This window comes from Phalacrocorax aristotelis, chromosome 1 (assembly GCF_949628215.1).
Source record: "Phalacrocorax aristotelis chromosome 1, bGulAri2.1, whole genome shotgun sequence".
Taxonomy (NCBI): Eukaryota; Metazoa; Chordata; class Aves; order Suliformes; family Phalacrocoracidae; genus Phalacrocorax; species Phalacrocorax aristotelis.
Genome location: NC_134276.1, coordinates 77,553,117 through 77,577,881, shown reverse-complemented (window position 1 = coordinate 77,577,881; position 24,765 = coordinate 77,553,117). Strand labels below are relative to the sequence as shown.

The following is a 24,765-nucleotide window of genomic DNA, read 5'->3' as shown; positions in this document are numbered from 1 at the left end:
TGCCTCTCAGCGGGTGGGGAAGGACGAGCGAAGGGCACCGGCCTCACCAGGCGCCCCCAGGCCGTGCCCGCGGCGGGGGGCGAGCTCCGCGTGCCCGCCGTGCGGCGGGGCCGCGCCTCCCTCCCCACCCCTCTCCTCTCCTCCGCCCCCTCCCCGCCGCGCCAGCCCTCTGCGGGACCGTGCCGCAGCGGCAGCAAGGCAAACCCCGCCCCGCCTGTGGCGCGGCGCGGCGCGGCGCGGCTCGTCACGGCACAGCACGGCACGGCTCGGCCGGGCTCGCCCTCGCCATTGTCTGCCTGCGCGGCGGTCGGCTGGCCGCGATGCTGAAGGGCTCCGCGCCCCCTCAGAGGCGGCAGCGGGAACGGGCTCCAGCCACTCCGCCTGCTCAAGACTGAAACTTTGCGTCCTCGCCGCTCCCTCTCCGCCCCCTTCCCCTCAGCCGGCCCGGCTCGCCCTTCTCCATGCGCTGAGCGGCCGCGGGGCGCCCGCTTGGCCCCATGGACGCCTTCAGCGCCGCCAAGGCCAAAATGGGGGCGAAGAGCGGCGGCGAAGCGGCGGCAGCCGCGGCGGTGGGGCTGACCGTGCCTCAGCCCGCCGCGCCGGCACCCAGCCCCGCCGGACCGGGCTCGCCCGCAGCGCCCGAGCCCGCCGCCTACAAGCTGGAGGACCTGGAGACCCTGGCCACCGTGGGTGAGTGCGGGAAGGGGCGAGGCGGCGGGACCGGGGAGGAACAAAGGAGCTGCCCAGGTGCCTGTCTGCGGCCGGGCGCGGCCCCCGGAGGCACCCCAGCAGCCACATACCCCCTTCCCTTCCCGGGCGCCCTCGTTTTGTGGGCGCTCCCCCTCTCCTCCTCCTCTTTCTTTCTCCCGCCGCGCCCCGGAGCCACGGCCGCTGGGCGTTGTGGGCCCGTTCTGAGGCAGCGGTGTTGGACCGTCGGCCGTTAAACGGCCGGCAGGTGCCGTTGGGGGCGACCCCCATCGCCCCGACACACACGCCAGCGCTGCCGGTGTCATCGTCTGCGGCTGCGAGACCGTGGTTTTGATCCCCCGCTTGTGAGACGGGGACAGTCGGTGCAAGACCTTTTGGCGTGAAACCTGGTTTACCAGGTTTAACTTCATTTACCTGTATCATGATAAAAAAATTCATCATGTAAATGTGGTTGTTGGGCCAGCGAAGAGATCAGACAGGTTAACTGAATATAGCAAAATACATTGCAAAACTCCGACGCGCAGTTGCCCTGAATATTGATGGAAAGATGCTTTGCGTGCGTAGAATTTTGGTAGGAGGCAAGGTCACGTCTCCCATCTACTACGCTTGCTAAAAACTGCCTGTAACCAGCAGCATTGCAGAGTCAACACATGTGTTTTGTAAATTGGTATTTCAGACATCAGTGATGATGTTCCTTGTGTTCATCCCCACTTGTATTTGTCTGTGCATTGTGTTTGGACATACGTATGTGTAGTTGTATACATTTTTGCACCTGGTTTGAAGGATTGTCTGTTCAACCATATGGAAGTTTTATTTTTTCTTTAGACGACTCTGAAATAATTTTGGATAGATTTATTCTAGTAAGTGATGTAAATACCAATGTCCCCTAAGCTTTCTTCAGCAGAAAAAGTGTGATTTAAACCCTTTCTTAATGAAGTGTACATTTTTAATAGGTATTTTTAAAAATTGAGTTGGAGAGGCCTAAGAATGTTGTGATCGGTGAAGACCATGTTATCTCTGTAGTGCATTGTTTTTATTTTATATCAATTTTCCAATTTGAAAAGTGAACTGGTATCGTATTGACAAATTAATTGAGATTATTAAGAGACTGCTTGAGAGGTTCGTGATGCTTTTTTTACACCAGAAGTGGTTGATCTTGTTTGTTACATCGTGACTAGTGGCTGTGGATACAATTGTCATCACAGAGGATTATAACTTGAAGTGAAGCATAGGCTGCAGAAAACCAGCAATTTTTAAAGAAGGCATAATAGTCATGGAAGTGTTCCTGAGGCCAATGAAGAAATGTAGACATAATCCTAGTGTCAATTCTAAACAGCATATCTCTCTAGAGTGTTCTTTAATGTGCACCTTAGAGGTTAAGGAAGAGGAAAGTCATGATTCCACAAGGAATAACGAGAGACTTAAAAAAAGAGAGATTGCTTGATGTGAAGACACAGAGAAGGGAATAAAGTGTAAAAGGAGCAGATAGCTGCCTATCAGGGTACTGACAGAATACTTGAAGAACAGTCTCCCTTCTCTGTCTTCTCCAGCTTGATTTTTTTTTTTTTTTTTCTCCAATTGCCCTGTCTGAGAAGATGACTCTTCTTTTCACCTCTTAATGAACCATGGCATTGGTTGTTCAGCAGGGAGAAGGAAGACAAAACACAAAACTTGAAGGGTATAAAAATGTGCCACAGATAAATACAGAAGGCCTTACCTTATCAAAGAAGCTGAGCTGGCTTACTGGAAGTTGGTTTTAAAATAAGTTTATGACATGCCTTTGCACCTCAGTAGAAAGCTGTAAGGAGGGAAGGGATCTAGCTCCTGACCGGGAAGTAATACAGCAGCCCCAAAGTGATACTGAAACTGAAAACATTTATACCTGCCTCCAAGTGTCAGAGTTTATAAGAAATGCAGTGCCCTGCTAATGTGTCTGCAGTGCATCTGAGACCTGGGCCAGTAACTGCCTGAGGTTGGGCTGCTCCCTATGCACCTGCTAACATGCTACGTTGCATTCCCAGGTTAAATGGGCTGCAAGTTAAATCAGTGCAGAGTACTGCAGAATACTCTGTAGATGTGTGGTTTAGCTTGAAAAGCTCATTTTTTTGCTTGGTTTAAACCTTTTTAAAGTTACTTCAGTACAGTTTACGTTTATATCAAATGTACTGAAAGAATATATCTACAATTTCTTTTTAGCAGTAGTTTAAGTCAATATTACCCTATCCTCTGTTTCGATCCCCCTTCACAAATAGATGAGATTAATGTATTGTCATCAATTTTACTACATCAATTTAGAGTTGTCTGCAGTTTGATTGCTGTGATAAGAATAGCCATTTCCTTTCTGCTAATGTTCTCGAAAACTATGTGCTTTATCTGAGGTATTTGGAGATGTCTGTGGAGGGGAAGGGAATACCCAGAAATTACCAGACAGGAAATTCTGTTATCTTCTGTGCTAGAATCATTGTTGATTATAGACACAGCCAGGCTTAGAAACAGTATGGCCTTGGAAACTATCAATTTAAGAAAGTGGCAGAATAGGGAGGTGAGCTCCATGCTCTTACAGCTGTTTATGAGTAGTATTTAAGGTAACAAAATGACAGTGTCTGAGATTGTGGTCATCCCTGACTTTAGGCATCTTCTCCTGGAGGATGGAATAAAGTTGATGTAAAAATAATAATAATTAAAAAATCAGAAGCAGTACCTGCTTTGTATGTAATAGCTACTGTTTTAAATATCCTTCATAGTCTAAGAGAATTAAGATACCTCTGTTAACCTGACCACCATAATGCAGGCTGGATTGGATGTGCTCTTTGTGATTGACATTGGACACTGTGCTTGTTTTAGCAAAGATCTCACTGAGGGAAGGAAAGGCAAAGTCACATAACGATTGGGAGGACATTTACCTCCCCCAGATACCCCAGGACTCAACCTTTGTTTTACTGTGTGTGGGCCCTTTGGTAAAAGGCATTGGAAGCGGAGACTAGAGTACAGGTATGGTTTGGGGGAAGTGCCCTAATATTTAGGTGATAAAGCGAAGTTATGGGTTTGGGGAGGGAAAAGGAGTGGGGTGTGTACTGGTTTCTGGCACTAAGAGAGGTTGAACAGGAAGAATATTTCTTTGAGGGTACTTCCTGAGAGGTTGAAGATGTGGCTTTGAACCTTTGAGGTGTATGGGTTTTTTAACTAGTTCTCTTATATGAAAGGCGAGTGCTCTTGCTCTGGAGCTGTTGAAGGCGCCTGGTTGTCCACTGCTGTTCTGGAATTAATTTTCCTTTCAAAGGAGGTCGAAATATGAATGTTTGCTCAGCACTCTCAGAAACTGCTGTTCAGACCAGGCCGAAATATCCTGTGAATCGCAATTGAATTTACATACTCAGCTGTGCCAAGACTGAGGTGGTTCTGCGTTGCACAGAAGTAAAAATTTATATGCCATGACCACCATGTTCACTGAAACTTAACTGCTGAAAGTTCACGGCCTGCCCATGCTCATCTGAACCCATTTCAAACTTTTTGTAGATCTGGTTGGTGGAAGAGAGAGTCTCTGAACACTAGAGGCATAGTTTCTGAATCATCCTTGGTTTTGATGAGCATTTAACAAGAGCAACCTTTCTATTCCAGCAGCCAGAGTGGCTGTGTTGGACAGTTTACAGATACCCTGAAATGGAGATATTAAATTTTTAATTATGCCTTAATGAAGAAGTTATTCAGGTAAACTAGCATAATAAGTACAGGAAAACCAGAATGTATTTCTTCACTTTTGAGTAGGTGAAGTTGGGAGACCAAATGTTATGTTCCTAAATGAAATGTGTGATAATAGGGAAGGGGGAAGGAAGAGAACTCTAGGAGGGGGAAGAGGACAAACTTATTCTTGCCCTCTGTCCTGTGAGATATGTTTCTTGCCCATTTTTCAAAGCCCAATGAATTCCATAGCAGGCTTTATAAATGTAAATTGGGTTTTAAAAATCTATTCAATTGATTGAAATATTTTAATAATAGTATTTTCATATGAAAACATTCTTTTAAACAACTGTTCCCATGAAGTGCTTTACACTAAACAAATGCAGAAATAAAAAGTTGGGCAAACCAGTATTTTAATTTTTATGAGCATGGGAAAATTTTAAAGAGTACATGGGAAAAGTGAGGTGCAACATATTTTTAAATGCTTAATTTCACTGTGTTCACACACAAAATATGGTAGCCAAATATATTTCAAATGACATTATATCAGCAGGACAGTAGGTACAGAACTGTAGTCTAATGCTGTAAGGAGGAATCTGCTTCTGTATAGGGCACTACAGTACTATTTTCCCTGTGTATAGTCTAAGTAAAAAATTCTGCACTAGAATAGCCAAGTTCTACTTTACTAGCAAAGAACACTGGTGGCTTGGTGGTATAGGGTGTTGGTTTTTTTAATTATTTTTTATTTTATTTTATTTTATTTTTTTCTTCTGAAGGGACTCAAATTAGTTTTGTTTCTTACCAAGTGTTATTTTTGGTTTCACTACTGAGGTCCTCACCTATTTAGAATATTATATTTTAAGGGATGTGTGAGCATTTTTTCCTGTTTTGTTACCTTTTCTTGATCCCAAAATGATAAATAATGATCCATGATTTTACTTGGCAACATCCTTAAATACCACAAGTTTTGAAAGAAAACACGGTCTGAATGTTGTGACTGTAACGGTGACCTGAATTCACTCTCACATTTGTACATCTTTAAGACTTTAGTCATAAAGCTAAATGACTTGGATTTTGTTTTCATTCTCTGTCTGTGGAATGTCTTTCTTGCTTCATTTTTCCCTCCCACAAGATCATACTTGTCCCAGAATAAGTCCTTAATATTGTTACAGCTGATGTTCTAGAGAGAAAATGACCAGGTGTGACTCAGCTTTCTTCTCTTGCTTTTCCTGTTATCCACTGCTAAGGTGAACTTCAGTAGCATAATGTTCGTTGCAGCAACAGGTCCTTTCCCATAAGGTCTTTGTACTCATTAGACTGGAAAAATGGATTGAAACAAATGTTTTATCTTTCAGAAAGGTCAGAAAAGTGAGAGTATATGGAATAAGGCTGAACATTTGAAAACTGAAAGTTCACATTTCTGATTTTCTATCTTCAGTGTTTAAAAATCAGCACTGAGGTAAAAGGCTAGTGTCACCTGTTTCTTTTGCCTTAATTTTAGGTGTCTGACTGATTGCAGGAAGAAACTCAGTATTCTTTGTGTGATGTTGTGAACATGATGGTATGTTATAGAATAGGCCTTGACACTGAAATACACTTCTTGAAGATAAATAATTTGTTAAGTCTTGTAAATAGCCCAGAGATGCCCAATATACAAATATTAGAAGAAAGAAAAGGGTGGCAGAGTGTATGTACAATTTCTGTTATGGGAGGCATTAGATGTGTATACAGCAATGAAGAGTGAATTTTTGTGAAGTAAAAGACAGGAACTTTGTGTTTACCTTGCAAGGGCTTGTCTGGGCATAAGCTGTTCTTAACCAAATTAGGTTAAACAACACAATTCTCTTACTGTTGATACTTATCAGTGTAAAATATCTTCACCATTAGCTTGTACTACTCAGGAGTAGTTTAACATGATGTCTTCACTTGGGGAAGCATCCTCCCATTTCTATACAGTTTTAGAGGGTTTTTTAGCAGCTTCAAAGGTGTTGGTAAGTACTGTGTGTTAGTGTGCACCTGCGATATTCAGACGATGGGGAACAGCAATTCTCAGAATTAGACTTTATTTCTGTTTTCCCACAGGAAGACTATCTTTCAAATAAAAAACTACATTTGTTCATTCTTGTTTGTGTGGGTTTTTTTAAAGGGGGAGAAGGTATATGATACAACATTCCTGTAACCACTGTTTGCACTTTGCATTAGAGCAGTGGTTCAATCTTTATTTGAAATATGTATTGCTTTATTATTGTTAATACTGAAGTGGATCAGAGATTTTCCCCTAGTACAGCTTCTTTACCATAGAGACTGTACATTTAGAGTGCTAAAGAAATTCACCCGGGAGACAGGTGAGAAAATTGTGAAAGTAGTTAACAAAACACATTATATTTGGAAAGTGAGTGGAATGCCACGGAATGAGAACGCATTGAAAAACCACTTATGTCAGTCTCATTATTGTATTTCTGTGGATAATTGTAGTCTTGCTTTGTTAATTTTGGTAAAATAAAATGTTCAAATTTTTGCTCTTCGTGTTATGTTTAACATTTTATCTTGGGTAAATGATATATTTCAAGGGTATTGAAATAATTTTAGTTGTGATGGTAAGACTGTAAGTTGGCAAATTAAAGACCTCTTTCTTGAGGGGTTTTGGGGATGGTGTTTGAAAAGATGCCACCTCTGAAACAGTGAGTGATTTTTTTTTTGTTTTCTTCTAAAGGTTTAAAGGGACAGGAAGTAAAATAGATACAGTGTTTCTGTGAGCAGTTTTGGCCTGAACCCATTGATAATTAAAAAAAACCCCACAAAAACAAGACAAACAAACCCCCCCCCCCCCCCCCCCCAAAATATTCTGAGAATAATACAGATTTATCATTTTGGAAAGTTTCTTTGAACTTGAAGAAAACATCTTTTCAACTCTGAAGAGCATTCTGAAAATATTAAAATAGCAATCTCGGTATGAGTATTAACTTAAGCTTTTATTTTTACACAGTTTAAGGGCCGCAGTCTTAATGAACTCTGAATTTCATGGTTTTTAGAATTCAGTTTAAGCAACTTAACTGTTCTATGTAAATACCTAAGCTCTTTCACTGAAGAGCCAAAAGGTGACTGGAGCAGGGAAAACAGTGTTGAAATTCTAAGTCATAGCGTACTAGAAGTATTCAGAATGTGGTCTTCCGGACATATCTACGTTGCAGAGTATGCAATTAGAGTTCTTTTTAGACATACCTAAACTAGATTTCAGCTGTCTTCATTTCAGTGCAACTGCTAGCTATATTGCTGAAGTGCTTGTGCTTTTGTGCTTGTAAAATAAGCTTGCCTGAGTTGCTGTGTAATGCTCATGCTGAAGGATTTGTATTAATATCTATACCTATTTTAAGGCAGTTTGAGGATGTTTGTGTTACAGAGTTGCCCTTCAAATGTGTGGACACTCAAATTTTCTTTTGGTGAATCCTGACAGCTGCCCTATCCAGTCTTAAACGGTGGTGATCTGTGGTGTTTGTTCATGAAAACTTTCCATTTGGCTGCCCTCTTTCTTCAGTCCCGTCCCAGCTTGGAGCAGTTGATAGCTGGTCTATTAATTGACTGACAATAAGTTAAACGTGTTGTCATTTTTCTCCAGGGAATCAGTTGGTCTGCTTCAATGTGCTTCATCTCAGACAAATTGCTCGTGTGTGCGTTTTATTTTTTTCTTTATAACTGAAACACATCAAAATTAATGAAGGAAGCATCGTTTCCATGTGACTAAACTACATGGTACAACATATTTCTGTATAATACTAGTGGTGATGGTTAAGGCTCTGTCTGGTTGGGTTGATCTCTGGTCAGTGGAACCACTCCTGAAGTCTTGCTTTGACCCTCAATTTTCTTAGTCTGCTGAGGGAACAGGGAAGTCCAGCTCAATTTGACCTACATTCGAGTTAAGTAAATCTGAACTGCACCCCTCGGGCAATTTGAATACTTTGTGAAGTATCTGGGTTTCTAACCTTGTGACTATTTGTTGGGAGTGTTTATTTAATACCAAAGTAAAAGTAGAGTACTTATATGGTTTTATTTAGTTTGCAGTGTATTTTCTAGCTCTTATGCCAACAGGTTATGGTGTCTAAATAAGACTAATTTTTATATACAATCTTCTTTGCTCTTGAATATCACCTACAGCTTTGTCTATTGGATTATAAATTTTATATGTGCATTATATAAACTCATAAGTTCTATAATTCTACAGCTTGATGTAGGAAGATTGAGAATATGCAAAAGATTTGTGCTCATTTTCTGTCTGCATATATAGCACTTCTTAATTGGCTGTCTATTGCATTTAGTAGATCTTTTTCTACAAACCATTCATACCATATCTACAGCATTTAGCAATTCTTTTTTATTTTAAATTGGATAATTTTTACTTCCTTAAAGGATTGGTTCTGAGCTAATTTTTCTTGAAAGGTCATGTATCTGGTATTTGTTAATTTGATTATACCATGCAATTTGTAAGAATTCAGGTGTAATGATTTCTATTTTGTATTTATTGGAGTACCTGAGAAAGGCAACTCAAGGCAGAAGAGCTATATAATATAAACTATTACTAGCGGTTTGTAGCCTGTGACTTAGACATGCATTTGTTTTTGTTGTGTACTAAAGCTATCAATGCAATACATTATTTTGCCTGGAAAATGTGGCTATATAATCTCTGGCATTGTGTAACAGAAGAGGAAAGTGCATGGAGCTGCCAAGGTTTGTGATTTTTTTTTTTTTTTTTAAACATGATTCTTACAAAGGAGGTAATGGCTTGTTACCAAAATCATATAAAGTGACCAATTAAGTTACACACTATGCAGTATATTTTATGAGGTTTGGTATGGCGCTTCATTAAAATGTAGCTTACACAGCATTCTTGGCATTTGCTTAAGTGTTGTTGTGTTTATATTGGGGAATATGGGGACTCTGAGCAATCTGAAATATTTACAGTAGTGACACTGCCATTATTGTTGAAGGTGCAGGGAGCTCTCTGGATTAAAGCAAAATGTCTGGTTTGTATTGCTTTTTATGCCTCTCAGGTATTGCTCCAGTCAGTAGATTAAATGCTCTAAAATTGTTTACGTAGATGTTAAGAGAGCTATCCCTCCACAGTCTCTTCAAAAAACAGGCTAAACTGGGTTAAGATTTTTACTTTGCAGATCTACTAATTAGGATGCACTGTAATAGCTATATGGATGGTGAACATAAAAAAATAAAAGGCTGAGAGCTGACTGTGTTTATGTGAAACTTCTGGATGCTATCATAGCAGACTCCTCTAGCCACCTGCCCTAAAACTGATGACAGACTTCTAACCTCAGACCTCTTCCCCTCAGCTTGGTTTTGGCTTCTTACAGCTCCTTGGGTGCAGGAGATAGTAGCCTGTACAGTTTTAATTTGCATAGCCTGCCAAAAATAACTTCAGAGTATGCATGGTGAAATTTTAGTTTGTTTTCAGGAAGATTAGTAGGTAACTCCTAGTCTGTCCCTGGAGAACGAACAATGCTGGTCAGTCTATTTCTAAACTGGGATTCTTGTCCCCTGTTTCATCAAAATGTTTCAGATTGCATGTTGGTATGCTGAATTTGTGTTCTGAGGCCACTAAACTCTCCCTGACTTTCGTGACTTTCAAAGGCTTGTGAAGACTTCTGCAGCATGTCTTTATTTAACCCACACAGTTGTCACACTCAGAAGTGGTGGATATAGAAGTTATACTGAATCAACATTGTGCGTTGTCTTTTTTTAGCAACCAACATAATTCAGTCCAGTTAAAATAAATTCACATTAGTGGCCATATATGTAGAAACTGCTCATTCATTGATTCCTTGGATCTGTTCACGGAAAATTTTCCTTGATTAAAGTTAGTTTTGTTCCTTTTTTTTCTACTAGAAAAGGCATCTGGGAAGAAGCTGTGAGAAAGACAGTGTATCCTACAAGTCAGAACCATTAGAAGGAAAACAAAGTAATTGAGAAGAGATTTGGAAAGAATCTGAAAAAAAGATCTAACACTAAAGTTAATGCAAAATATCTTAAAAGACATGGAAATATATTTCTTCTGGGGAAAAAGAAAGATGGTTTTTAAAGTTAATTTTCTGGATTTCAGTTGTATACATTTCATCCTCGTGAGTTGAAAAGTAGAAACAAATAAGTGCTTGTCCATTTGTGATGCTGTAAAGCCTGTGAAAGCTATCCCTTTCCAGTATTTAATAAAATAAACTATGTCCTATGTTCTGAATGTCATCAATGAAGACGGTTTCTAGAATGATCTCAACTCTTTTAACCTGCAACACATCACTAAATCATAGAATGTCCTGAGTTGGAAGGGACCCACAGGGATCATCAAGTCCAACTCCTGTCCCTGCACAGGACAACCCTGAAATTCACACCATATCTCTGAGGGCGTTGTCCAAGTGCTGCTTGAATATCATCACACTTGGTGCCATGACTGCCTCCCTGGGGAGCCTGTTCCAGTGCTCCACCACCTTCTGGGTGAAGAACCTTTTCCTAATATCTAACCTAAACCTCTCCTGGCACATCTTCTTGCCATTTTCTTGGGTCCTATCAGTGGTCACCAGCGAGAAGAGATCAGTGCCTGCCCTTGTGAGGAAGCTGCAGACTGTGAGGAGGTCTTCCTTCAGTCTCCTCTTTTCCAGGTTGAACAAACCAAGTGACTTTAGCTGCTCCTCTTGGCTGCCAGGGCACTTGCTGTTGACCAGAACCCCCAGGTCCCTCTCTGTGGGGCTGCTCTTCAGCCTCTCATTCCCCAGGCTGTATGTACATCCAGGGTTGCCGTGCCCCAGGTGTAAAACCCAGCACTTGGCCTTGTTAAACTTCATACGGTTGGTGATTGCCCAGCTCTCCAGTCTTTCCAGATCACCCTGCAGGGCCTCTCTGCCCTCAAGAGTGTCAACAGCTCCTCCCAAATTTGTGTCATCAGCAAACTTAATTCATATTCCTACCAGTCCTGCATCCAAGACATTTATGAAGACATTAAAGAGCAGTGGCCCTAAGATGGATCCATGCAGAACCCCACTAGTGACTGGCTGCCAGCCCAATGTAACCCCATTTACTATGACCCTTTGAACCCAACCCATCAGCCAATTGCTCACCCACTGCATTACGTGTTTATCCAGCTGTGTGCTGGGCATTTTGTCCGAGAGGATACTGTGAGAAACAGTATCAAAAGTTTGACTGAAATCCAAAAGGATTGCATTGACTGTCTTCCCTTGGTCAGCTACATGGATAACCTTGTCATAGAAGGAAACAAAATTTGTTAGGCAGGACTTTCCCCTCATGAACCTGTGCTGGCTGGGACCAATGACTGTGTTGTCTTTCAGGTGTTTTTCAATAACTCTCAGAACAATCTTCTCCAAAATTTTACCAGGCACAGAAGTGAGACTGATGGGCCTGTAGTTACCACGGTCATCCCTGTTGCCCTTCTTGAAGACTGGGACAACGTTTGCCAGGTTCCAGTCACCTGGGACCCCTCCAGATTCCCACGAGCATTGAAAAATCATTGAGAGAGGTCTCGCTATGACATCAGCCAGCTCTTCAAGTGCCCTTGGATGAATCCCATCAGGCCCTATCGATTTATAGGGAGGCAGATGGAAGAGCAAGTCCCACACAAGGTCGGGGTTGATTGGGAGTTTATCATTCCCACAGTCATGGTGCTCTAGCCCAGGGCTCTGGGGGTCCCTGAGCCCACCATCGGTGTTGAAGACTGAGGTGAAGAAAGCATTAATGGTCTCTGCCTTGTCTGTGTCCCTGTTTGTGAGGTGACCATCCTCACTGATGGAACCCGGCACAAAATTTTTTTTAATTTTTTTTTAAATTATTATTTTGAAATAATTGTTTCCTCCCCACCACAGCTCCTTGTGCTCTGTGCTTGCTGTTGCAGGTTTTCTCTTACTTTGATTACTTACTGTAATAAGTAATATAGTACATCATACTTACTGTATTTGGTTGTCCACTGTGGTTTGCCTTTTTCACAGACACTTATACATAAGTGTATACGCTTCACATACTTCACATACACATGCTTGACTTATTGTAAGCTAAAGGTTTGTTTTGGTAGTGGTGGAGATTATTTTTTGCTGCCTTTCTTTTTAGGCCTAAATTTTTCAATTCTCCTGCTGTACTGTCGGTTGTGGGTTAGGCAGAGTATTTGGCTTGTTGGCTTGTTGGCTTGATTTGGGATAATTCTGGGAAAACAATGCTCTGGAAATCTGTGATAGGACAATTTGAGTGGGTCCCATGCATTTTGTGAAATAACTGTTTGACATCTGAAATCTAAAGGATATTTTGGAATTATGCCTTCCCCCCAATAAAAAAAAAAAAAGTAATATGATTTAATTTTGTGACAGGAAGTTGAGCATAAGATGTGGCCAGGGTGTAATTCTGTAAATATTCAACCTGACTGACATCAGAGGCAGACTGAGAAATAGAATCTCAAAATCCTGTTTAGCAAGGATTTTTAATGTTCTTTTAACATAAATATGTATGAATTCTACTATACTGCAGGTGATGTTACTTACCAATGTCTTTATCTGTTGAGAGGAGCTTGCAATGCCTGCTAACAGTAAATAGAGAAGCAACATTGTGAAGTGGGAAACACGGAAGATGACTGTCTTTGTGGCTAATTAGCCAGTCCCTCGGCAATATTTATTTTTTTCCTGACAGGTCTGCAGGTAAACCCATCTAACTTAAAACTGAAGCAGGATTTGCTGCAGTTATTGATTTTATAGCTTAGAGTATGCCTGTTTCACATTGCTTTTAAGAGTTTCCCAGAAGTGTACCTTGGTGATAAAAGCCTGCAATATAAATAATTTTGTCTTTGAGTCTTTATCTTCAGTGTTTAATTGCAAGTGAAAACCTTTGACACCATGTGTTTGGAGACACAGTTTCACACCTCCATGTTAATTCTAAATATTCTTTTAGAATTTTACTGACTTCTTGGCATGGTTGCTATTTGTATTTTAGTAAGGAGGATTTTTAGTGAAATGGGGACTACCAGGGTGGGTGAATACTCAGAGAAGGCTGGCAGGCAGTAATGGAGATGAACGCATAGGAGAGGCTATACCTTTGGTTCAGAATGTTGGAATTCCTACTTAAAAATGATGTTGGAAAAAGAGAATAGGAGAAGGGGAATTAACAATGTTTTAAGATACTCTTCCATTCTGTTTAGGTAGATTGGTGTTTCCTCAAGACTGTTTCTTTTCAGAGCAGAACAAGTAGAATGGAATGAAAGTCTGACTAGGGGCATGGTTGGGTATTCTAAATGATTGTATGTGAAGGAACATTTGTTACTAGTGTTTGATTTGGTAGGTATATCTGAACTTATTGCTAGTTAATACTGAGAGTGCAGTGTCAGCAACTTTATGTGGAAATAAGTGAGCTATGGATTCACTGATATCCTAAAGCTGGGCACTCTTGCATGGAATATTGCCAGTTTAACTCCTATAATAAAATACATTGATAAACCTCTCTCTAATCTTCACGTGCTTTGGCATTTAAAATATTTGTAAGAGGAAAAAGTTTCCTGCTGGCTGTTGGATGTAACAGCTAGGGAGAGATTCAGAACTCCAGATACTCCCAGGCTAGTTGTGATTTCTAGCCTAATTGGCTTTCATTTTTCATAGAGATGTTAGGAACTGCACTGTTTGAGAACAAACACAACTTTGTTGCTTGGCCTTTCTTGATTTTCTGAAATATGATTCTTGAAATAAAATTAAACAATGATTGTAGCAATAGGAAAAAACCCAAAACCAAGCAACCTAGAGAGGGAGAACAGAGAGATGGAAAAAATCCGTACTGTTTGATCACTTTGCTTTGGACATCCTTCCGTAGCATAGTTGGCTTAGTTTTCTAAGCAAGACAAATCTTCTTTTGTGTGTGTGCATGCGTGTGAAATATTGAATGATTTACCATGAAGTACAGTCATCCCTAGAGAGTTTTGCATGTCATGCACAGAGTTCATTTTAAAGACTGAGGAACTCAGTAAACTTGACCTGACTAAAAAGGAGAGTACAGTGAAAACAGGTGCTTAGGGACTCTTTAAACATTGATGGTACTTAACTTGTGTACTGGCAAATGCTATTAAGGATAACATTTAATTTTTATGTCAAGAAGTAAGATATTTGTATTACTTATTGGCACAGCTTTCTTCTGGTCCTTCCTGAGGAGGTATATTTTGGATAGTGCAATGCTAGTTTCCTCTTCCATCAGTGATATAGGAGGACTTCTTATATATGAAATAATAATTTCATGAGTCTGTGTCATGTCTTCTGAGACTGTTACTTGCTCCTAGGAAATGTGCAAGTATCTGAAACAAACTGAGGTTCACTTCATAGAACAGTAAATACCTACTGTGCCTAATAATTTTTCTTTTTTGTCATATTTCATTTCTCTTCAGGGCAGAAGTATGCCTTTTATATTTGCTGCTGAAAACTTAACATGCTTCAGCTTCTGTAAAAAGTGTTAATGGAAGATATACTAATAACCGTCAGATACCAGTAACATTCAATTACAACTGATTTATTTGGGTTATATATGAACTGATGACCTAGCCCAGATAGACTGGTTTTGTGTTCATTTCTGAACCTTATATCTGCCCTGCCTTCTACTCTTAGCACATTTGTGCTTGTGCAGTATTTCTTTAAGAGTAAGTCCTGAATTATAAATGATATTGAAATGCTTATTCTTTGAAGTGAATAATTTAAAACGCGTTTCTGTTGAAAGGTGTGCTGTGTCAACTATAATAGTGAATGAACTTCTTAGCAAGCAATGGTGTTACAATTTTGGAGAAACAGTCTACAAGAGCATGTCAAGTACTCTTGGCATGTGAACTACAGCTCATGAACTCAATTAGCTGTAATTTAATCTATCCTATCAAGGTGGTGTTGGATTTGCTATTCATTGCTCTCTGTACTGCAGACTGTGATCCTGTTTTTAAATATATCAGATTAGGTTCAGATAATTAATTCTGAGATTATATGGGGCAAGAGAATGGGAGAGAGTAGAAGTAAGAAGCAACTATGGCAGGAAACAAGAAAATAGATTAAGATTAACCTGAGGGTTAACTGGTACTAAATTATCAGTTAAACCTGAGGATTAACCTGATACTAAATGGGGGGGTGGTGGTGGTGGTGGTGGTGTATATATATTATATACCCATATATCTATGTATATAGGTATGTGTTGCTGAGAAATTTGATGTACGATGAAGACATACATAGGATAAGAGAGTGAAATAACTGAAATCTGAAAGAAAATATTGATTCTTACGAAAAAAGAGAACTTGTTTTTATTTTAAAGATTTGAGTATTAATGACTAGCTGCTTTCAGTGACTAGAAAGTGAGAACACTAGGAACATACAAAAGGCTCTGTATGGCTGACTAGCTCATAACCGTAACTGATACAGTGAGTTGGAAATTGTGTTTCTATTAGTAAGGTCTATCTAGTAGCCTTCACTATTATTACTACTATATAATACACTTGATACTCTTCATGGCCATACAGAGCATTATGATTTAAGATTCGGGAAACAACTCCTCAGGGCCTGTGGAATAGAGCAATTGGTAAATTTTTAATGCTGAAAATTGGTTTCCATGCAGTATTCTAAATACACTATATGTAAAAGTTAAACTCTTGTGTTTGGAGTAGAGATTTGTGAGAAGGGGTGTTACTAGGTAACACTAATCATGGACTGATCGGTTTTAGATCTTAAGGTTCTGATCTCCTGATGCTTTTGATTGTCACAGGTAATGGAGAGGGGTTTTATTGTTTTTCTTTTCTTTTTAAAGCTTTGTTTTCCATTTGAGACATTCTTTAGATTAGCTACTCCACTCTAGGATGGAGAGCTGTTCATGTGTATTGAGTCAGTGTATTGTCCAAACAGTTGTCCTGAAATGTTGTTTTTAACATCTCAGTTGACTTTTCTTGTGTACATATCTTAAGTGATTTGCTACTGTACTACTTTGACCTTAGTTAACATCAGGTTAGTGGGTGAAGCCAATGAATTGTTAAACTGAGATTCTGCAATTTGAGGTGAGTCTTGAACGCTGGATCATTAGTAAGGATGAGATTTTATCTGCCCAAACTCAATACCTGTAAGTAGTTATATGGGCTTTTATTCGGGATGCATTTAAAACCTGAATTAAATTCATTTGACAGTGTTTGAGGTGCTTTCAGATTTTATGGCAAGTTCTCAGGTTTTATAGAGATTTGTGTAGGGTACGTGCTCATGTATGTTTTCTTTCTGGATTTATAAGGATTTGTGTCTATGGTATTGTTCAAATCCTGCAACATAGGGAGGGATGAGGTGAGTTTTTCAATTTTATTTTTTTCTAAATTTTAATGGAGGCAGTCCTTCAATTGACAGATATTTAAGAAAGTCCTACTCATAAACAATTTAGAAATTGTAAATTTGAACAAAACTGGCATCAGAAATGTCACTTGAGATCTGTATTTTGAAAGATTATATACCATTTTAAAAAGCATATAGTGTGCCATTAATGGGACTTAGTAGTGTTCTGCAATACAGGTTTTGGTTTTCTTAGATTCAAGCCTTCTCGTACCACACGCACTGTTTTATACTGGATAGTTGGTCATTCTATAAAACCAACTACCAAATAGTATAAAATTGCTCTGAAATCACATACCCGCATTTTCTTCTCCAGTGTTTATATTAGCTTGGAAATTTAGGAGTGAATATTGCACCTTGGTAAGTGTAAATTGAGGTAAGCTAAATTGTCCTCACTTGTCCAAACAAGGCATCCTTTCAGGAATCTTAAAAGCCTTGACCTATGTGTGACTGAAGTATATGTACTGTAGGATATTTTATTTCCCTATGTCATTGGTGTATCATTTTGAATGTTATCCCTGTCTTTGCTCTTTATGTGACTGTGTGAAAAATTCTCATTTTCATATTGTGACTTCTGAATAATTTAAAATCGGATAAATTCTTTATTATACATATATATTTACTCTTTAAATATTTTTGTTCAGGAACAGCTAATAATCATTGCAAATTAGATTTATTTCCATAACCTTGTATGTCAAGCTTGCTTTTGCATGGGGAATAATTTATTGTTCAGGGAGTTCACCTATATAATTTCCTGTTCATGATGTACTGCATCTTCCCACCTGTGTTTTCAGGTGTATGAAATTAGCAAACTGTATTTAATGCAATGCAAATGATGTTAAAATAGATTTTGTACCTTAGGTGATTTTATCCTTTTTTTTTTAAAAAAAAAAAAAAAGGAAAAGCTGTACAGAAACAATGTCCAGCACAAAAATGCTTTCTGGGGTCAGCCAAAAAGTCTATCCTTACTGTTCCAAAATTAATCATATTGTTACAATTGTTATGATGTATGCCATAGCCTCTGGAACTTACTTTAGAATTGGCTGTAGCGACCCATTCACCTCTTGATTTCTATTTTCTTGTACAGTTTGTTTCTTGAGAGTCACTTTGCAAATTAAGGTTGTTTCATGCAAGGAATGTATTTGTAGGTTGTTTGGGTGTACTCTTTCATAAATTCTCGAATGTTCTCATCCTAGTTCGTCTTTGTCCATTTAAATAATTGCCAATTGTATACAACCTGCTATTTAAAGTCTTATTTGTTGGCTTCAATCTGTTTCTTGCATATGATATTCAGAGGTATAATATTGGAGAGAGACTGGATCCCAGTTTGGAAATGGGTGGGAAAAGGAAAGTGTGTATATAAAACCAAAAAAGGCAGTTGGCTTCTAACTGGAAGCTTTGTAGAATGGCTTTTCTTTCCTATTAAGAAGCTGTATAGTAAAAATAGAAAAAACTGATCTATCCATTCTGTGTTTCAGTCACATAGTAGGCTGAACTGAAGTTAGAAGACAGCAGAATTTTGATTGAGTTTAGACTTACGTTTCTGCATTATAGAGAAAAAACATTGTAGTGGTCCATACAATCCTGAATAGTGTGACAAATTTAAAGACCACAGTCCTTTTCTGCGAGAGTGTGTACGTGTTTACACTAAGTGTTAAATCAACATTGGCATGTCTTCAGGAACATTAGATATTAATACAAAGAATATTTTCAGTCTTTACTTCTATAAGTCATGTAATTCCTGGGAACTACAGAGATTTTCTTCTGAAATGTTTAACTGATATTTGGAATTTGGAGACTGGGATTTCGAAACTTAATACTTGTGTTAGTGCACTTGTTCCAGTTTCATGTCAGATATAACTTTATTTGGAAATTCTAGACTTACTCTCTTTTTCTCACATAATAGCTCTTTATGTGGAGAATATTATTATGTCCATCCTAGTGCCAAACGACAGTGATTTCATCACCTTTCCTTGGACAGTGTTACACTATTTTTTTGTATGATGTACCATGAGAGAATTTGGAAAGGTAATGAACACGTGAAGTAAATGCTGGATATGTAATGCATCTTTACTCTGTAGTCTCTCAGGAATATCAGTTGATACTGCCTTATGAATTCCCTTTGAGGAATACTTGGTTCCACTCGTGAATTCTCCTTGCACTAACCCTTAATCAAAAGTAAATTCATTTGCAGTGCTTGTTCTAGATTGAAATAGTGTTTTAGGACAAGATTCTTACTGTCTTGTAGCTTGATTTTGTTTTGTAAAACCGAATTTATGGAAGATAAAATAGAGGGTCTCAGTGGCCCAGCACACTGTTAATAGCTTATAGATGTAAAGAAATTATTTGAGTCTTTCAGGAAGGTATTAATTTTGCTACAGCTACAATGCTAAGTCCTTTGTGCATATTATAATAAAATCTTTAGTACTCAGAACAACCCATTCAAAACAAAGATAAAACTAAATAAAGTTTTCAGAAAAGGGCTTAGTTGCATCAGAAATCTTTTCCCTTTTTTGTCTGCATAACAGCTCAAGTGTAAGGTAAACATAACAATAGTTTTAAGTACCTTCTAAGACTTTTGTGCTGTGTAAACTGGAATAGCATATGTAAAATTACAGATTACATGGGTAAATGCAAGCTTGCAAATTGGATTTGGTTTGCGCTGTGATTATTTGTAAAAACTGCGTTTCTTCTTTGTTGTGTGTAATATTCTTTCTTGTGTGTAATATTAACTATATAAATATTTTTTTTAAAAAAAATTGCTAGATGAATGAGCTGACATTTTTAATAGCACATTTGTGATATTGTGCCAGTAAGTTTTATTTGGGTCACAGTGCTGAAGATTATAATGTTGTATAGGTATCATTAGGCATAGTTTTGGTGACATATATGAAGAATTTAGTGAGTTGCTATTAATTCTTTTTTAAACCTCACGAATGTGTACTTCCTTATGCAAATTAGCATATTCTCTGTTAATAATTTCCATGTCGTGAAAACCTATGTGCACTTATCAGACCATATAACTTTGAGGTTGGTTTCATCTGTCTGAATGTAGACCTATGCAGTGTAAATGACTATGAAACCTACATGTGTAGAATCACTTTGTAATTAGCAGAGGGAAATAGGTACTTCTGGGTTCATAAATTGCATGTGTAAAACTGCTCAATTGAATACAGAAGTGCCTTTTTTTTCCCCTCTGTTGACTTGGAAGGAATTCCAGCTGGCTGGTCCAAAGGTAAACCCTGTAATAAATGAGGAAGCTCCAATTCAAGGTGTCTGGGAAGGCTGTTGGTTGTTTGCCTAAAAGATGGAGAAATGTCTCTCAGCTTCTGTTTGGGGTACACATGAGTTGGTCAGTTACTGCTTGTGTACATGATTTGCCTGCGACTTTACTACTTCTGTTTTTTTGTACTGTGAAAACACTTTTTATAAGTTCCCACCATAAATTGCAACAGGCCAAGAACAATAACAGCCTTTCAGGACATATATCCATTGTATCTTTTAATGTCCAACAATAAGGAGATGATATGGGGCTCCATGGTTCTCTGTGGTAGTCTTCTACCTTTGAAAGAACTCCAGTTTGTCATTTTTCAAAAACACCAATCTTTGAAGGTATAATGCAAAGAACAAACTTTCTGACGCTTTGAGGCCTTTAATTACTACTCACTAGACAGGCTTTGTCTTCAGTGTGAATGTCCAGAGGTTTAGGGATTTTTTGTTTGGTTGGGTTTTTTTTCTTTCTTTTCTTATGCTGAGTTAGTTCTATGTCTCTGAAATTTTAAAAATGAAAGTCAAAAGTCTGAATAAGAAAAGGTTAAACTTAAAAAAAAACCTGGAAAAGTAGGTATTGGCTGCCACTGAACTTTAATTTCACTGCTAATTTAATAGAATTTGCATTCTGAATATTAGCGTGTCTGGTTTTCAACCTGGCCTTTATCGCTAAATCTCAGTTTTGCTGGTGTACGTGTGTGTAAATACGTGTGCAAGTGTGTTTCCGGACTGGGGCCTTCTATGCCTGATTTTGTGGTAACGCACAAAATAGCAAAGAATAGGTAATCTTGAAAAATTTCTATTAGTTGCTGATTTAGCTACTTCCTGAAACATAGAAGACAACTGAATTGTGCTGAGTGCATCTAAGTTAAGTCAAAGTCTTTGATATGTCTTCATCCAGGAGCTCTTCAACATAATTTAATCTTCAGTCTTATACTTTAAAAGCTTTGTAGAAATACCGGATTAAGTAGTGAATGGATAATCTGTTTTAAAAGTATTTAAAAATACAGTTTTTGTGCACTAGGTGAAATGTCCCCCTCAATTTGTTTCTTCTTTAGCACTACTTTAGATGAAGATGGAAATGAAATGTAATTGAAAGGAATGTAGTACAAGAGATACCAGTCCTGCAAAGGCTTCTGTCCAGCACTGAAGGAGGAGGAAATTGGTCAAGTACAAACAATGTGGCTTTTATTACCTTCATTCAGCAATAATAAACCTTTGTACTTTAATAAGATTTTTTGTTTGCTTTTTAAAAGGACACAGTCAAAGATATTAAGCCTGATACTTTCTTTGCATTAATATGGGACTGACTTGCATCAAGTAGTTCTTCTGGAGAAAACGAAGAAACCTGCAAGAGCTGAGTTTCAGGACAGACAAATTTATGTTAATTACGTAAAAATCCTAGAAATATGTAGAGGTGCATATTTCTGAGTTGAAAAGGAAAGTGGTTAATCAGGTGTTAGACACCTACTAAGTATCCCTATTTAGCCTCACATAGTTCAGAGAGGGCTGCTGTTAAAGTTTTGACCCATGCTGCTGCATGTATCCCTGATCTTTATCAGACTCCATGTAACTTTAACTTCTGTGGAACAAAGTGACTCTTTAAATCCTTCATGGATTATTGCATTTGTAAGTGTTTTTTTCTTAGTCATCAAAATGTTGTGGGTTTTTTTTATTTTATTTTATTTTATTTATTTTTCTCAGATGAGAACATGAGTTTAGGGCACAGCTATGTTTTGTAGTTAACTTTATTTTAAGGGTCGCTCTTTTCTTTGAGTATAATTATAAATTTTGTCCATAGTTTCACAGCAACATATAGGGCCTAAGATGTTCGACTGTAGGAACTGACAGAGCAAAAGATACTGGAACAATCTATGAAGTACCTGATCTATGGTGTATCTTCTACTGAGGTGCTGTTTTAGACTTCAAAGACCTTAATGACTCTTTCTTTTAGTTTAAGTTACTTGAAAAGGTTTTAAGTCTGCCCTTGACTTTGTGACACAGCAAACTGCTGCAGGTGGTTTTGTTTTGGGTAGTGTTTTGGGTTTTTTGGGTTGTGTTTTGGGTTTGTTTTGGTGTGGTGGTTTTCTTTGTTTGTTTGTTTCTTCTTTTGTTTGGAAAACCAAACTAAATATCTCCATGCTGAATTTGAGTAAAGCAACTAGCCAAATCAGTATTGTAAACACATCCTGTAAACAGGGAAACTGAAGGTGATGATAGAAGTGCTGACAAATGATGAGAGAAAAAGGTTTACTGTTCTTTTGGGTAAAGATTTTATTGTGGGAATTAAACTCAGCAACAGAGCTGTTTTTTTCCAATTTAGTATGTCCCTGCGTTGGTTTTACTCACCATCTTTCTTCTTACCTTCATTGAGAAGGGAAAAAAGTCACTGGGAAGCACTTCTAGCTCATAATCAGAATTGAATAAGTAAAAAAATGGTGTATTAATAATTCACCAGAATTGATTCTTTATGCACTACCAGAGATAAACTGCAAGGTATTAATCTTCATAGAAAACTAGAGGGCAATCCCTTTTGGCTTAAACTTCTTATGGGACACCCAGTTTAAAACTTTGAATGTAGTACTAATCCCAACTCGAGAAGAAGGTGCCATGTGTTCACAACATCAGACCCAAATTTAAATACTATCTGAAGAGAGATCAGGATTCATCATTCTGGGTTATAATGTAAAGTGTTTCTGTCACAACTTTTTTTTTTTTTTTAAACAACTGAAAGGAATCTTGTAGCCTGAAATCTGGGATTTGGTGGTACCTAGATTAATGCTGGACTCATTTTTTTTGGTTTCCGGTTCCCTTTGCCTAAGTCTTGTTACTTTGTGATGCATTCATGTATTATATTTGTGGTAAGTGAAAGTGTAACATGCTTTAATTAAAATAGTAACTTTTAGCCTAAATGTCCATCAATTTACTTTATATTTCATTTTAAGGAAGCTGTTTCATAGTGTTTTTAAACACTTAAAGAAAAAAATAAAGCAATTATAAAAGATTGACTTTGAGCACAAATTAATTTAGAAAGAATCCTGAATTTCTGTTAACTTGATGGGAATTTTGAGCACCAGTTAATGAACAGGAGGTGGCTAGATATATGTCTGGCTTTTGTTGTTGTAGGGACCTTTTCGGGGGGGGGGGGGGGGGGGGGGGGGGGGAAGGCAACACAATAAAAATTCTTCTCTTTAATATTTACATTCCAAGAAGCTCTGAGTTAATGTGCTTATTTTAATCTTTCCCTACCTCTATCTGAAAGAAGCAATTCTGTGAATAGGATTTGAATGGTGTTTTGTAACTTGAAAAAGTCCAAATATGGCCTATCTTGCTAGTATACGTTTTAATTTATTATTTTCCAACTATAAAAAAGTGACATTTTTTGATAATGCTGCAATTACCTGAAATTCATATCAGATTAAATATATAATTTAATGCTTTCTAGTGTTTTAACTTGGAATGTGTTTCTAGCCAGACAGGCACACAATTCTTAGCTTAACTGTGCTTGTCTCTTAAAATGTGATAGACCAGTTTTGTTTTGGTTGTTTTTATATTTTTTAATCTGGTCAATACAGATTGATGTCCTTTACTTTTAGCAGGGGTTTGATATCATTTAAAATATGCTGTTTCAACAGGCCTCCTAAATTTAGTTCAGCAAAAGTAGCATAGAGCTTAATTTCTAGATGAAAAAGGAATACATCTTTAAAGGATTCTGTCTGAACTGTTTTTATAAAATGTTTACATCTTTACAGTTTTGCAGGTGAGGCCTCTCAACACTTCATGGGCAATATTTATGTAGGTAAAAGTAGGAGTAGTAATGACTTTGCAATGTCCTATTTTCAATACAGAGGAAAAACTTCTCATGCACTCAACTGTTCATATTCTTTATGTCAACGTGTCATGAATCACAGGTGGCAGAAGGCACAGGAAGAGTTACAAAAACAGCATTGAACAATCAAGTGGGGAAATATGAGTTTTATGAGAATTGTTCTGAAGATTGTGGATGTTAAAGTTTTGTGAAGGGAGATGGACAAATCCAGTGTTCTAAGACTTTTTATGAAATGGAAAGGATTAAGGATTATTTTATCACCAGCAGGCTGGTGACTTTCTGGTATCATTTATTAATTGGTCCCTGGTATTTAAAAATAACAAATAAAGAATAAAGAGAGAGAAGAAACTTTCAAGGATTCTGCTTATTTTGTTTAAAGATACTCTTGAGAGTTACAGTATTTTGTAGACACCCAATAAGTTGTGAGAAAAAAAAAATTATCTGTATTAGAAAGGAATTCCTATCATGGGTGTACTGTTGAATGGCACTTTTTGGAAATCAGGAACCTGTCTCTGAACTATGTGAAAAACAGGAAGCTTGACTAATGGGTATTAATTAGCCTGGTGATTCCTGTGTTCTTAATTCTTAAGGATTGTAATTCAGAAAGATTTAAATGGGTGGATCAACAATAAGAGTTGTTGACAAAATAGCTTGGTATTCTCTGTCATACCAATTCTTGTGCAAAGTTGAAAAGAGACTATACCAAATTCCAGATTGTTAAATGTAGTTTTAGTGGTGTAGTGTTAGAGGTTCCCTGTATGTCAAGTAAGAAAGAACCTGAAAATATGTCTGATCTTTGGAATCTGGAAGCAGCAAAGAGGTGGAAAATTTTTACAGCAGCATCTTTGAGTCAAAAGCTAGGTTCTACTTCAAAACGCAAAGTTTCGTTTCAACTTCAAATCAGCTGGGATAAAG

General features: G+C 38.2%; 1 protein-coding gene across 1 annotated transcript in view; it reads left to right on the top strand.

The window, feature by feature from the left end:
* The first annotated feature begins 221 nt into the window (after window positions 1-221).
* Window positions 222-24,765, top strand: part of PRKX (protein kinase cAMP-dependent X-linked catalytic subunit) — a 61,886-nt gene continuing 37,342 nt past the window's right edge. The window contains exon 1 of the mRNA XM_075094897.1: window positions 222-690. Coding sequence (XP_074950998.1) covers window positions 498-690 — 193 coding nt within the window. The 5' untranslated portion in view covers window positions 222-497. The remainder of the gene's footprint in view (window positions 691-24,765) is intronic.